The sequence below is a fragment of the Chenopodium album genome, chromosome 5 (genome assembly GCF_948465745.1).
Source record: "Chenopodium album chromosome 5, dcCheAlbu1.1, whole genome shotgun sequence".
NCBI lineage: Eukaryota > Viridiplantae > Streptophyta > Magnoliopsida > Caryophyllales > Amaranthaceae > Chenopodium > Chenopodium album.
This window is the reverse complement of record NC_137838.1, coordinates 76,163,332-76,178,293: the sequence shown is the minus strand read 5'-3', so window position 1 is coordinate 76,178,293 and position 14,962 is coordinate 76,163,332. Positions and strand designations below refer to the sequence as shown.

General features: G+C 34.5%; 2 protein-coding genes across 4 annotated transcripts; both read left to right on the top strand.

Moving 5' to 3' along the window:
* The first annotated feature begins 253 nt into the window (after nucleotides 1–253).
* Nucleotides 254–5,364, top strand: LOC145632325 (uncharacterized). Its single transcript, XM_081684671.1, has 8 exons — nucleotides 254–1,271; nucleotides 2,525–2,657; nucleotides 2,771–2,986; nucleotides 3,355–3,510; nucleotides 3,690–3,942; nucleotides 4,077–4,477; nucleotides 4,630–4,746; nucleotides 4,832–5,364. The coding sequence occupies exons 1-8, from the start codon at nucleotides 325–327 to the stop codon at nucleotides 5,171–5,173; spliced, it is 2,565 nt and encodes an 854-aa protein (XP_081540797.1). The 5' UTR covers nucleotides 254–324; the 3' UTR covers nucleotides 5,174–5,364.
* Nucleotides 5,365–6,694: 1,330 nt separating this feature from the next.
* Nucleotides 6,695–10,810, top strand: LOC145631119 (uncharacterized). Of its 3 annotated transcripts, none has more exons than XM_081683208.1 (9): nucleotides 6,695–7,131; nucleotides 8,031–8,086; nucleotides 8,182–8,259; nucleotides 8,348–9,037; nucleotides 9,119–9,259; nucleotides 9,366–9,785; nucleotides 9,889–9,951; nucleotides 10,104–10,214; nucleotides 10,292–10,810. In XM_081683208.1, the coding sequence occupies exons 2-5, from the start codon at nucleotides 8,039–8,041 to the stop codon at nucleotides 9,155–9,157; spliced, it is 855 nt and encodes a 284-aa protein (XP_081539334.1). In that variant the 5' UTR covers nucleotides 6,695–7,131; nucleotides 8,031–8,038; the 3' UTR covers nucleotides 9,158–9,259; nucleotides 9,366–9,785; nucleotides 9,889–9,951; nucleotides 10,104–10,214; nucleotides 10,292–10,810. The 3 variants fall into 3 exon arrangements, with proteins under 3 accessions (XP_081539334.1, XP_081539335.1, XP_081539333.1); XM_081683209.1 differs by having other exon boundaries at nucleotides 9,366–9,821; XM_081683207.1 differs by having other exon boundaries at nucleotides 9,366–9,951.
* The last annotated feature ends 4,152 nt before the right edge of the window (nucleotides 10,811–14,962 follow it).

The window sequence follows — 14,962 nt, the reverse complement described above, 5'->3', positions numbered from 1 at the left end:
ATGTGTGACATTTATTACTCACATAATAGAGAGAAATAAGAATCTAATTAAGGGACGGAAAGAGTAGTAGAAGAAACTTTTATGTGATTTGACATGATTGTGGATGTTAGAGGATATATGGTGACATGGAGGGCAAATGTATTAAATATCATTGGTGGTCTAGATGCAACTCATGAGTCATGAATCTTACACTTCAACTTTTAGAATCTACAAATGGTTAAATACCCACAAGATTCAAATTGAACAAAAACTAAGGAATCAAACCAAATCAATTTTGCCCAACAAATTTTCTCTCTCTTAATAATTTTTTTTATTTCCCTAAAAATGAAAACTTTCAAAACAATAAAAAAACATCATAAACATTTCAATAATCCTTTTCCTTCACCCCCAAAATCTCTCCCTCTCATTCAAGGTACCCTTTCTTTCAATCCTCTTTCACTTCCTTCTCACCATTTTTACTCCATCGGAACCCATTTCCAAGCCTTTTGGACCTCCAAAAATGGCGGGAATCTTTCAATTTCTCATCTTTCTAAATCTAAAACATCAATTTGGTCTACAATTCCTGGAAAATCCTTTGTTTCTGCTGCAATGGCTGAAACAGAGGTTGAAGAAAGCAGGGGATCATTCGCGATAAGCGACAGCAAAATCAATTTAGTTTGTAAACACCAGTATATTGAAGAGATTAAAGAGATCAATTTTGATTTAGATGGGAATTTAGAGGTTAATGATCAAGATCATTCATCTGGGTTCATTGGATTTGATCTTAAACAAGATTTAAAAGGGGCTAAATCCCCTGTTTTACTAATAACAGGGAGGGTTTATAACAAGAACAAGAAAATTAAAATTGGAAAATTTTCTTGTTATGCTAAATATTGGGTTATTTTTTATCAGAAAAATGACCATCAAATTGGGTTCCAAGTGAAGATTGATAAACCAAATTATGAAGTTACACATCTAAAATCAAAGGGTGTCAATAAGAAATTGGGTCGAATTCGGAGGCGAAAATTCGGGTTAAGTTGGTTACCATTAAGGGCAGCAGTGATATCAGTTGAAGATGATGAAAGAGAGAAGAAATGGTTAACAAAATCAATTGAGTTTAACAGGATTTGTATGACTTATTCAAGTGAAGAAAATGAGAGATTTTTTGGGTTTGGAGAACAATTTTCACATATGGATTTTAAAGGCAAAAGGGTTCCTATTTTTGTTCAAGAACAAGGGATTGGAAGAGGAGATCAACCCATTTCTCTAGCAATCAATTTGGTTAGTTATAGGTAAATTATTACACTTTCTTTTCAATCTTTTATTTTTTTATTTTTTATTTACTACTCGTAACCTATACTCCATTCGTCTCTTAATGTTTGTCCCATACCTTTAAAACTTACTCTTTTAGAAGTTACATAGTATGATAGTATATTGAAATGGTGGATAATTTTGTCACTATATAGGGTAGATATTGAAATAAAATAGAGAACTATTGTGGAACCATTTCAACTAAACAAAACCTCAAAATGAGGCAAATCTAAAAGGACAAAGAGATTAGGAGAAAGTAGCTATCTGTTTGTAGTATATTTCAAAACTTTGAGGCATTTTAACCTTTTATATTCAATATACAAGTCATTTTACACTACCAAAGTTACACAAGTATACAACAATGTGCATCAGCGATGCTATTTGAACTAAATTAACCAAAGAAAAACATTTAACTTTTTGTGGTTAAACTATATTAACAAATCAATAATTTTCTCCCCAATTCTCCAAAAAATGCAAATATGCAAGAAAACACCATACTTCTTTCCAAAAAAAAAAAAAAAAAGAAAAAAAAAAAGAAGAAAACACCATACTTCATAAGCTCATATAGTTCAACAGTATGATCTACAAGTTATAGAAATATCTACATTTTTTAACATCATAATTCAATATACTACGTACTATGTATTAATTAACAAATTTATGGTCAAAGATTCTTACGTGGCCAACTATATTATTTAGGGACGAAGTTAGTATATAATAATCACCAAACAGGGTAAAGGTTTCACACTTGAACCCTGCAGAATCCCTGATATTTTCAGAGTTCCATTTAATAATTATTGCAAAACTTTATTAGTATTTTGAGTGATTGTGATTGCTAACGTTTTGTTAATATCTTCCATTTTCATCTCACCTTATCTTAAACAACGAAAACACGCTCCACCTAAGAACATCAACTCTCATTATTGAGTAGACAACACTTGTAAATCATATCTAATCTAAGCTACCCCATCCAAATTTCTTTTGTGTAGTCATAATCACCTTGATCTCTAAAAGTGATGAGATGACCGATTTTTTTTAATCTATGTTATTTGAACTCTTTGTTTCACTCAAGCACCCATGTCTGAACCTCGGCACTTTAATCCATTTATGAAAACTTGACTCTTAATCATGTAAACTTTTGTATAAAATAAACAAGTTCGACCCTTGAACACATACCTGCATTAGTCCGCTTAACATAGAATCTTGAAATTAATATTTTGATCTCTTCTATCAGGGCAGCTGGTGATTGGAGTACCACCTGTGCACCCTCTCCTTTCTATATGACATCAAAGATGAGGTCTCTTTACTTAGAAGGGTACGATTACACCATATTCGACTTAACTATGCAAGATAGAGTTCAGATTCAGGTAAAGCATCCTATATAATTTACTAGGTACAAGTGTACAACCTTTTCAGAATATGAACAAATCGAAAAGTTAGGATAGTCATACCCTTCTGAATGTTAACACTGGCTGTATAGGTACATGGAAACTCGGTTGCAGGAGCAATATTGCACGGAAACTCACCTACTGAGATCATTGAAACATTCACTGAATCTATAGGAAGACCTCCTGAACTTCCTCATTGGATTATATCAGGGGCTGTTGTTGGAATGCAGGGAGGCACCGAGACTGTCCGCAATACTTGGGACATTCTTAAGACTTATGATGTTCCCATTTCTTCATTCTGGCTGCAGGTAATTTCAAATGCATATATATATATATATATATATATATATATATATATATATATATATATATATATATATATATATATATATATATATATATATATATATATCCCGGATACACTTCATTTTATAGTCCTTGCCCTGCTCGGCCTGGCCTGTGTTTACCGGGGATTGAAAGGGCAGTTACCTCAGCTTGGCCCATGATCAGCCCTACAAAAATAAATGAACATGAGAAAGTTGTGCCATGACAAACTTTGTTTGAAATCTTAGAAACTTGTGTCATTACTAATGAATTTTTTATCAACATTGCGAATGTTGCTTATGTACCTTGATGCATAATAATAATGACAAGAAATGAAATTCTGAAACTACAGGATTGGGTTGGACAAAGAGAAACACTAGTAGGATCACAACTATGGTGGAATTGGGAAGTAGACACAACGCGGTATAAAGGATGGCAGCAACTTGTTAAAGATCTAAACAATCAGCACATCAAAGTCATGAGTTATTGCAACCCTTGTTTAGCACCAGTAAGTAGTTTGCTCATTAGTTTATCCTATACATTTGCTATTTTCTGGAGCACAAGTTCCTAGTTGATATGCATCAAACACCCGCGTGTTGGGTGCACCTGTCTTCCCCATGATCACTCGAGTTCTGTCAATTGCTTATTTAATATGATTAATGATTGGTTACATGACGTTCTTACCAGACTGATGAGAAGCCAAACAGGAGAAGAAACATGTTCGAAGAAGCAAAGAAGTTGGACATACTAGTGAAAGACAAGGATGGAGAGCCATACATGGTTCCTAACACGGCCTTTGATGTGGGGATGCTGGATTTAACGCACCCAGAAACTGCACCATGGTTCAAAAACATCCTACAAGAAATGGTAGATGACGGAGTTAGGGGTTGGATGGCTGATTTTGGTGAAGGCCTCCCTGTTGATGCAACCCTCTATTCAGGTATTTTACCATACTCCGAGTAATAAAGGGAAGGATGGACTTATATAACTCTTCTGCATCATCTGAAGTCTAAAATTACTGCTTTAAATAAAACAAACTAACCTCGGATAAATCTGAATGCATTCATTGCTCAGGTGAAGATCCTATAGCTGCTCACAACAGATATCCAGAGTTATGGGCTCAGATAAACAGGGAGTTTGTCGACGAGTGGAAATCAAGTTGTTCAGGCAAGCAAAAGGAAGACCCTGAAGAGGCATTGGTGTTCTTCACGAGGGCCGGTTTCAGAGATAGTCCGAAATGGGCAATGCTGTTCTGGGAGGGAGATCAAATGGTCAGTTGGCAAGCAAATGATGGGATTAAAAGTGCTGTTGTCGGTCTGCTTAGCAGTGGAATTTCTGGTTATGCTCTTAACCACAGTGATATTGGAGGGTATTGTGCAGTAAACTTACCTCTAATCAAGTATCATAGAAGCGAGGAACTGCTGTTCAGATGGATGGAGTTTAGTGCTTTCACAACAGTATTCCGGACTCATGAGGTACGTTTGTTCTTCCAATCTTAACCTTTTCTTGAAACTAATTGAGCAGAAAGTATCAGTATTAGTCACTGTCAAATGAACATATTATATGCTATTTTCGACTGACATAATATTCAACAAACTTACCAACCTGTTACATTAATCTCATACAGGGAAACAAACCATCCTGCAACTCTCAATTCTACTCCAATCACAAAACATTATCACATTTCGCCCGCCTTGCAAAGGTGTACAAGGCCTGGAAATTCTACAGAATCCAACTTGTTAAGGTAACTACCTATATTAGCCAAAGACCAACTATTTTTAATCACCTACATATCATGTCATTCTCTGAACTGCTATTTGCTATAACAGGAAGCTTCAGAGAAGGGACTCCCTGTGTGCCGGCACTTATTTCTGCACTACCCTGAAGACGAATACGTGCAGACACTAACATACCAGCAGTTCCTAGTTGGATCAGAGATTCTGGTGGCACCTGTACTAGACAAAGGCAAAAGAGAAGCAAAGGTTTATTTTCCCTTAGAAAATAAAGAAAGTTGTTCTTGGATTCATATTTGGACAGGAAAAGTGTACAACTGCTTAGGTACTGAAGCTAAGATAGATGCTCCTTTAGGTTATCCAGCAGTATTTGTCAAGTCTGGATCTTTTATTGCTCAAACTTTCCTTCAAAATTTGAGGGATTTAGATATTCTATGATACTAGTCTTATATGTAAATTTTTTTATCAACCGTAACAAGTGTATAAAAAAAGGAAAATGATAAACATAGCCCTTAGGGTTATATATAAGGAGCTAAGGAAGGAAATATTAAGGATAGATTTACATTAATCACACCGATTTGCGTGTAATTTTGTCATGAATTTCTAACTTAATTCCATTTTAGAAAGTATATTTAATGCTTATATATAGCCCTAATTAAAGTATACAACTACGTGACCAATGTTCAATGTACACGGGTACTTGTCTAAGCATATGATGACCCGGCTATTTTTTTTCGAAAAAAAAATAATATTTTGAACTAAAAATGTCAAAATGACCTAGTGTGAACCCATGTTCGAGTGTCGGGGGTTCAACTAGGGTAATTGAGGCGAAATGAATAGTCCATGTAACAGAGATATGAAGGAGCAAACATATACAGGCTCACACGCACACACACAATGACACAAACACTAAACAGAATTTAAGGTTTTTGATAGTTTTGAGCTACAAAGTCTACCATATAAATATGATCATTCAATACAACTAAAATGGAAAAGTTGATGACAAAAAAAACTATAATATGGAGCAATAAAACAAGTAAATATATAAATTAATGAAGTAAAAGACCAATAAGTATTATAAATTGAAATTGAATTTAGCAGATTGATTACCTGATTAAAAGAGGAAGAAGAGATTAGGGTGATGATTAGCTTAGTTCAGAAATTCTGAAACAAGGATAGTGCAGTTTTATCAAAGGGTGCTGTTTAACAATGTTTGTTTTGTAGTTAGTAAGATTCTAATGCTTTTGGCATATTCGCATTTTTTTCTCTCGTATATTCTCCCTCTTGTGCTTTTTATCTAATTGAATCCATTTTTTTTGCTATACATGTATTTACACAAATTAAAACAAAATCAGGTAAAGGGAAGGAATGGACCAAACCAGAAATTATAGAAAAAAAAAGGCTTAAATGTAGCTAGAGTGTTTTTTTTTTTTTTTTAATTTTTTTTTTAATACCAAATTGTCGTTAAGGGTTATTTTTATTACAAATGCTAATCAAAGTGCTAATACATGAGTTCAACTAAAATAACCAATATTACACTAATGCTATTTTACCTTCCCTGTTCCTAGTTTTTCATCATTTCAGCAAAAACAGCCAACACTACATTGATGCAAACGCAATTCAAATGTTCAGTCTATAATAATATTCCATTCTCAAGTACTGAAATTGGTATAAAAAAAGAAATTACTTAAATTCAAAAAAGAAATATTTCTATAATAACATTCCATTCTATAATAATAAAGATTTGAATATTATATTTCTTAAAAAAAAGAAAAAAAAAAGATTTGAATCTTATAATTGAGGGGTTATACTTGTGAATTCAAATTCAAATTCAAATTCAAAAATTTCTTGTTTTACCGATTAATTCAAATTCAAATATTAAATCTTTAATCTCCAACGACCTATATCTATACGCCTATACCTATACCTATATATATACATATATATATATAGTAAATTCATGTTCATCAGGCTGATTTGCAAGAATTGTAAATTAGCGGGCAAAAATGTCTTTTCTCGAATAAAGTTAGGGGTATTTAAGTCATTATCACCAAGTTATTCAAATGAATTGGCAAACGATGTTCCAGCTCAGACGTGAACGTCAACGTTGTTCCAACTCAGACGTTAACGTCCGTCTGCTTGAAATCGTGGAGTAAATTTCTCAGAAACCCTAATTCGACCTTCTCTCCGAATTGTGAGTGTAGTAAACTTATCTCCGAATCGGGAGTGCAGTAAAGTTATCAGAGATCCTTGAATTATGAGGGTAATCGACGGTAGTAGCTGAAACTGTAATTGAGGTAGTCCCAATTGGGTTTTGGCAGTGTTATAGGATTATCTGACATTCCGCTCCACCCTCAGTCCCCCCCCCCCCAGTGGATCGTGGAGAACGAAATCAGGTTAGCTGATTGTAATTCGTAATAAATGTAATATTTGGCTTCAATTGAAGAGTGATTCATTTTAATTGGTATGTAGTTTGGATGGAATTGGTATTTGCGTTCTCATTGTTTTTTGTTTTAATTTTTCTACTTTAGATGGAATCGCAATTTGATTTCATAGTGTGTCGTTTGTAGTGTATTTTAAATTATAATTAAAGAAGATCGATTGTGTTTATGTAAGTATTGGGGTGGTGGACGAAATATGTCAAAAATTGGACAAGTATGGCTTCAATGAATTGCAAAATGCATCATCGTGTTTCTTTTCAATTGCTAATTTTGAAAACTTGGACTAGCCGGCAAAATGCATCGGGTTTGTTTTGAATTGCAAAATGAACCGGGTTTGTTTTAAATTGCAAATGCAACATTGATTGCTTATTCTGTAAGACCCATTTTTGTTTGTGTAAAGAACAATATATGTGATTTATTTTAGTTGATTTGTAGGTCTGCAATAAATGCAATTGGAATTGTTCCTGTCTTTTGTGTGGCCTTAACAACAATATGAATAAGTTAGTTGTTTTGATTTGATTTGTTCAATGCAAGGCTGCATTGAATTGCAAAATGCAGCGGGTAGTGTTATCAATTGTAAAATCCGAAAAATGTGACTAGATGCCAATATGAATTATCATTGCTTGTGTAGTGTTTAAGACCCATTTTTGTTTGTGTTAGATCAATAATTGTGATTTATTGCAGTTGTTGTGAATCTCTGCCTGTTGTATTAGTTAAATTCAATTGGAAATTTTCATGCCTTTTTTGTGGGTATAAGAACAAATAGTTAGTGGTTTTGCTTTTTAAAAATGCAATATTTATAAGTTAAATCCATCCTGTTCAATGTTATATAATTTTTATTGGTGTTGATTTAGGGGAAACCATGCAAGGGGAAGGTAGTAGCAAACATGTTTTTCAGGCAATGTTCAAGGTAATTATGTAACCACATACTTATCCTATCTGGGAACATTGATTGTTTGTGTGGCTTTTCTTCATTTTTGCTGATTTTTAATAATCAACATTTAGGACGATAGTTTGACTTGTGGTGGGCAAGTGAAAGCTAAAGGAGAAGTTCTGAAGGAGTTTTTTAAGGCGAGATCTAAGGTAATGTTTTATGTAAATTAAGTAAAGGTTTTTTTCCATATTGTTGCTTTTAAGTAAGCTTTAAACATTGCTTAATTATTTGTAACAGCCATCGAACACAAATTGTCGGGTGGAGAGTTTTGCTAGGATTTGTCAAACCTTTGACTCACGTAGGAGGCGTTGGGTAGCTGAAATGGGATTTGGAGGGCTGCTGTATTTTTCCGGTGACATGCATCTTCCTAGGCAGCTTGGGTACTGGCTAATGACCCGAATCGATCCGATCAGTAAGATGGTAATAACACCAGACGAAAGGTGCTTAAGGCTGTCTAAAAATCAAGTCAATTGGGTTCTTGGCATCCCTAATGGGCCAAAGGTACTTCCATCTTGCAAAACATTAAACAGGGTACAACGTGAAAAGGTTAGAAAAATACTAGGACAATATGGCACAACTCGAAAGAGCCATTCTCAGAATGGACAATCTACGGTTTACAATATTGTAGGAATTAGGGTGTACCCTAAGTTGCTGGAGAGGCTTGAGAGTATCTGGGAAGAGAACCAGGAGGAGGAATTTAAGACACTGTTCTTGTTGATTGCATTGGAAATGTTGTTGTGTCCTACTCTGTCACCTACATTGGCTCCTGATTTGGTACCTGCTCTGTCATGTGCTATGGTAGCCGCTGAATATGATTGGTGCACTCTGGTGCTATCTAAGTTGCTTTCTGGTGTCCGGTCCTTTGCTCAAAGATTTTATTCTTGCGGGAATGCTGGTGGATGTGGAGGCTGCATTTTGTTTGCTGTGGTACGATAAGTGTAATGTGTATGTCTTTGTTTGACTGTGGTTTTTAATGGGAAAAGTATATTGATTTTGTTCTTTTGACAGATTTTTTACTTGGACCGGCTTGATAGGGAGGCTGTTTAATGGGGTGTTTTCCCTAGGTTGAAGGTGTGGACCATGAAAGAGATAACAATTGCTAGCAAGGAGGACAGATCACCAAATGGAGGTGATTATGGATGTTTAGGGGTATGTTATGTTGTTAATTTTCAACTTACATCTGCAGTTACTTTTTTTTAACTACGGTAATAATTGTAAGTATTCATTTGTTACATTTTTTGTGTTTTGTTTTTAGACTTTGGATGTTGCGTATGGGGAGGTTCACCCAAGGCAAGCTAGAGATACAAATGGATCGGGTGTTGTAAGTAATGTCGTTATCGAAGATGATATTGATTGCACATCTGGTCCTAAACGACGTAGAGGGGCGTCATCGTCTAAGTTGCCTCGCCAAGGGGTTGAATTTACAGACGTAATAGAGAGTCGAAGTGGTGTTACAGTAGTTTCTGAAGGAGTGAAACAAACAGAAGGCAAAATAGAAGTTGGGTTTGTTGATTTTCCGTTTGTTAGTAATGTAGATAACTTTAGAAGGTAATGAATAATATATGGTCTATATGAATGGTTTATGCTTCATTACAGTAAGCCACCTCTTTTTGGTGTTTTCTGTAGGTTTCTATCTGCCGGATCCCTGTCCCTGCTAAGAAATATGATTTCATTGGTTAGATTAACCTTGGCTAATACACTTTGGTTTCAGGTATTTTCATATTGTTGTTTGCACTGACTATACTTTTATATGTTCAAATAATTTTTTTTCTTGACAGGTACTCAGAGGGTCTAACTGGTTCTTCATTCGAGATTGGCCACATTTTTTATCTCGTGCATTTGTGAGTCTAAGTCCATGCACATTTCATTAACAATTAAGTATTATTGTTTTTTGTTTGTTAACTTTGTTGATCTATTTATTCCATTGATTATGTTGTTGTGGGTAAAGTTATTTCCTTTGTGTCTGAATTTAATTAATTTTATTTTGTTTTAGCTTGAGGTAAAATCCTTTGATGCGGCATTAGATTACAATACTGTTATGCTTCCTTCACTGTCGGCATTCATTGGCAACCCTAGATGTCCAGTGTTAGTGGTTGTGTCAGAGGTGAGTATTGTATGTCGTGGTGTTAGAGTTTTTGTATAATGTGGTCATCGTTTATTTTTACAACTTTTTGGTTGTAGGTTCATCTCCCGGACAGAAGGTCCTCAAGCTGTGCTCCTGTTATGCACCGGATTTGTATTGTGTTAAAGACTATTGCGGGGTTTGAGATGATGTTGCTATCTGCTGATTCAATAACAACGGACATGAGTTTTTTAAACAGACCTGTAAGTAGCTGTATGTGCTTATATTCATTCGTTGGTGTAGTACAATTAGGTAATCACATACTATCCTTATTTTATTTGTGTGTAGATGTTGAACTTAAACCAAGTTTATCATGATATATTCGTCACCTGCATGAAGGGTCTCAATGCATGCAAGCTGTCAAGGAACTTGTTATTGGTAAATAATACTATTGTGTAAAACAGTTTTTTAGTATGGTAAATTGTTGTTGAGAACTGTGTATTTCGAGGCACCATATTCTTAGTTCTGTCTGTATGGAAGTAGTCATCTCCTCTCCAAATTTTTAGCAACTTATTTTCAAGTTTTATTTAAGTGACACACAATAATACATAATAGTTAGTAGTTTGCTTTGTTGATCATGAATTTACTCATGCTACCTTCATGGCCGAAACATCTGGTCCAATAACTATTGTTCTTTGACATTAACTTGGTTTAACAATCAATTACCTTTAGGACAATAATTATAAGTCCATAAATATGGCCAGATAGAATCCCGTAGGAACACAAATATGGCCCAACAAACATATGGCCCAATATTCAGATGGGGAAAAAGATGTTATGGGCCTTTTCGAATACTTTTCAGTTAATCCAAAGCTCCTTAATATTTTGAGTTATAGAATCCAGAATAATTTTTAGGGCTATAAGGCCCATGCACTTCGATTATAACCTCGACCTTACATCATATTGCAAAATACAAAGGCGTTTTCATTCTCATCTACACATTAAGGTTGCTACAGGACATCAAGTAGTAAACTTTTACATTCAACTTTGACAAAAGATGACCTGCACTTAAATATAAAAGTATGTAGTGCTTTTGATATCAATTCAAAGATCGCCATGTCTTTGAGTTGTTAAAGCTATCAATTAACTCCAGACTGTTTTCCTTCCTGAAAACCACAATAGCATGGCCACCGTCTAGAGCAGTCTTTGAAGTTCCGTACACCGCATAAGGAAATATTCCATGGCTAATCACACGGGCCATGTGTATTGAAACTCTTGTTTCGGTTAAGACAACCACGTCTGGCATATTTAATTCCACCATGGTATGGAATTCTTGCACAAATGTATTTTTGGCCATGCTTTTGCAGTTCCACACCACCCACTCATTGCGGCCTTGTATCGATCATGCTTTTACATCAGCATTGCTCTCTACACTCAAATTAATTTTGATTTTTTTTTCCGTCTAATATCTCACTAGTGTGTAAAATTGAAGAAATAGACATTTGTTTAATCTTACAATATTTGGGTGTTAAAAATAAGTGGTTGTAGTCATTGTAACTGTTGAAGTGAATGGAATTAGTTCCCCTTGTAAGAATGAGCGTCTGAATTGTTGGGGTAGCAGAACCAGCGAGTAAACTGGTAATGCTTTCTGGGATGATTTTTTCACATCCAATACCACCCTCACCCCCATGGTTCGCGATAATCCATTTCACCGCAACTTTTAAAGTTGCAGGTAAAAGAGCAAGATCTGACAACTCCGGTAAATATCCCGGATTCACTTGGTTATTATGGTGAATAACCACAATATCACCCCCAAATTGACCACCTTGGGAGACAGTGGTCGCAGCTGATTTTGCATCTACAAGCCTGATTGGAACTTCCCCCTTACTGTTTAAAACACAACTTTTTACCACTGCAAGGAGACCTTTAGGTTGGGTTGAACTTGTGGCGCTGAACCTCTTCCTCTTCATTTTTGGTTGGATATATTTTAGGGGTTTAATGATGGTAGCTGGTATAAGTATTTCTTTTGTTTTTGAATTAGCTGTTTTTTTTTTTAAGTTTTTCGTTGGGAGTCATTGTGTTTTTAGTAGAGTGGATTAGGTGCTGTTAGTTGCAGGTGTTGTTGCCCACCTTTTATAGCAAACTATGCAATAAATAATCCGCCAAAATGCCAAATGTTGGCGGGAAAATTTGGAGCCATTTTCTAGCAACAAAAAATATTTTAAGTAGTTCACTTTTAAATTTTTGAACTGGACGAGAGGAAGAACTAACAGACGAGTACCTACTTTTAAATTTAGGAATATTTAAATTGTTCATTATTAATATAACTATCTTTGTACGTTGGAAAACCATAATTAATAAAACGAAGATGAAATGTATAGAAACTTACAATAGCGTAAGTTCCATCCTATATAATTTTATTATGTATTTTTATTCATCAGAGTTATATTATTAATCTAATACAAACTGTGATTATTTAACCCAAAAATAACAAACTAAGTACCATCACATCATTTGTAATACAATTCCCAAATTATGATGATTTACCTTATTAAAAACATACGTAGTCTGGAGAATTGTTAACCTCACATTAGTTTTACTAGAATTTTAATTTTTTTGCGAAAAGATTTTTAGTGTCACGGGATTGTAGTTAATCATATAGCTGTTATTATTTGATAGCCAATTCAAGTTTCTTAATTACTGGAAACTACTGATATGATATACTGATTAATATCATCTTATGGTTGTCCTGTTGTTGAAATATTTATAATATCCACTAGTTTTGGGCCTACAAAAAATCATTTTTGTAATAGTTGAAATACACATTGTTAAGTACTTCCTCCGTTCTATTAATATTGCAACAATGAGGAAATTACGCATCCCAAAGCACAATTTATATGCTAAATATATATAATTGTGAAAGAGTAAAAATTATTAAAAGTTGATATTGTGAAAGTATTTTATGAGACGAATCCAATAAGATCCCACATGACTATATTTTGCTTATCCTAGTTAAATCTATATTATATGGTCAAACAAGAGTGATGAATAGTGTAAAAAGTCCATTGTTGCAATATTAATAGAACGGAGGAAGTATTCTTTGCGTGTTTTTTCAGTCTCTGGTTAACTTAAAATTCCATTAAGTTATTCCTAATAATTTTAAACATTTAAATGTAATTCATTTCACTTACTCTATCAACTGCATTTAATATTATATTAAATGAAGTTATTCATCCTTCAACCCAAAATTTATTTGGTATGTAATATTTTTTTTATTTAGTTCTTTTGTTTACCCAATTTTGCTTTGTTGTTGCTTATTTAATTTTTTTATAAAATTAAAACAATTAAAGCCTAAACATTATATTATCTAATTCCTCGATATATTCAATGTTCCATTTTCATTTTAAAAATCCCGAAAATAAAATTAAACTAGAACAGTTAATTATCTTTTCATGTTGTACTTATACAGTAAAATTGTAGAGGTTTAGCAACCTGAAGAAATACATTTGCTTAATAAATAAAGATCAACTTTTCCGTAAGAACACAATGTTACACATCTTACATATTAACTGAAAATTTGTAAGTCCTATCCGCATACATTACTTCCGCAAATACCACTAATTGTAGGACTTACATATTACATGAAAATTTAAAAGTCCCACTACTTATACTTATACTAATAGCAATTATAAAACGAGCATTTCACATAATGACTTACAAGTGAATGTTAGTAATTTGGTAACACCTTTCATGAAACTTATTAATAATCTAATGAAAAGCAAAACCAACCCACTTCATAGACCTTTTACCCCTTCATAACAGCACCCAACCATAACCATCATCACTCTTTGATGGCCTTGAGCTTTTTTGGGCAAAGAAATTTCAGGTTTGGCGGACTTGTTTGTTTCCCCTGCCAATACGAAAATTTTTATAAGTACTTTTCCATCGTTAATAACTAACTTAAAGTATTACATAAGCGTTACCTGTAACACAACATCAGTCAATGCATAATGAGAGAACATGGGATTTTCCACCATCTTGATGAATTCCTCCTTGTAGAGAATAGTCGTGCCACCTGTGCATGAATGGATGAACGATGTGTGTACTCTGAAGTTAACGGGCAGCTGAGAAGTTACTTCTCTAACATTTTCATCGAAATGTCTTGTTTCTAAGAGTACAACAACCGATGGATTAACTGCACCATACATTAAATTAAAATTTTCTAAAAAGGAATCCCTCCCAATCCCACGCACATTCCAACAAACTATTCTAGTGTCTTTGGGTATATTCTCTAAATGAGGAACCCAATTTGGGCACACAACTGGATCAAAGGATACAACATGGAATGGCCCTCTCTTTGTAGATTTTGTAGCCCTATAAATTTTCACCATAATCAAACACTCAAACAAGGGAACATCAATCACCTGGAAGGCGTCGGTGAATGTTCCCATGCAGAGGTAGACTGTGTCCAAGCACAATCTAACGGGTGGAACGTTCAAATCCAAAACTGGCTTTGGATCGATCAGGTGTTGTAAATTTCGAGGGATCATGCTCTGGTATTCCAAGTACCACTTGATGATTGCTTTTGCTTCATCAGGTAAAGAGTAACAATCGTAAAAGCTGGGGATGTGGGCTGGTTTAGTCACCGTTCGAAGGTGGTCAGGCCGCATCTTTAGAGTGGGGTATTGAGGGTTGAAAACATTTGGGTTTAGGATCATCTGGGCTATAGTTTGTCTGTACACAAACTCGGGATTGTTGGCCTCATCATGACAAAGGTAAATCATGCAATT

Coding starts and splice junctions, on each gene's coding strand:
- LOC145632325 (XM_081684671.1), top strand. CDS start 325: ATGAAAACTTTCAAAACAATAAAAAAACATCATAAACATTTCAATAAT. Junction 1,272..2,524: donor ATCAATTTGGTTAGTTATAG/GTAAATTATTAC, acceptor CTCTTCTATCAG/GGCAGCTGGTGATTGGAGTA. Junction 3,943..4,076: donor TGATGCAACCCTCTATTCAG/GTATTTTACCAT, acceptor TTCATTGCTCAG/GTGAAGATCCTATAGCTGCT.
- LOC145631119 (XM_081683208.1), top strand. CDS start 8,039: ATGCAAGGGGAAGGTAGTAGCAAACATGTTTTTCAGGCAATGTTCAAG. Junction 8,260..8,347: donor TTTTTAAGGCGAGATCTAAG/GTAATGTTTTAT, acceptor TATTTGTAACAG/CCATCGAACACAAATTGTCG. Junction 9,038..9,118: donor GCTGCATTTTGTTTGCTGTG/GTACGATAAGTG, acceptor TTCTTTTGACAG/ATTTTTTACTTGGACCGGCT.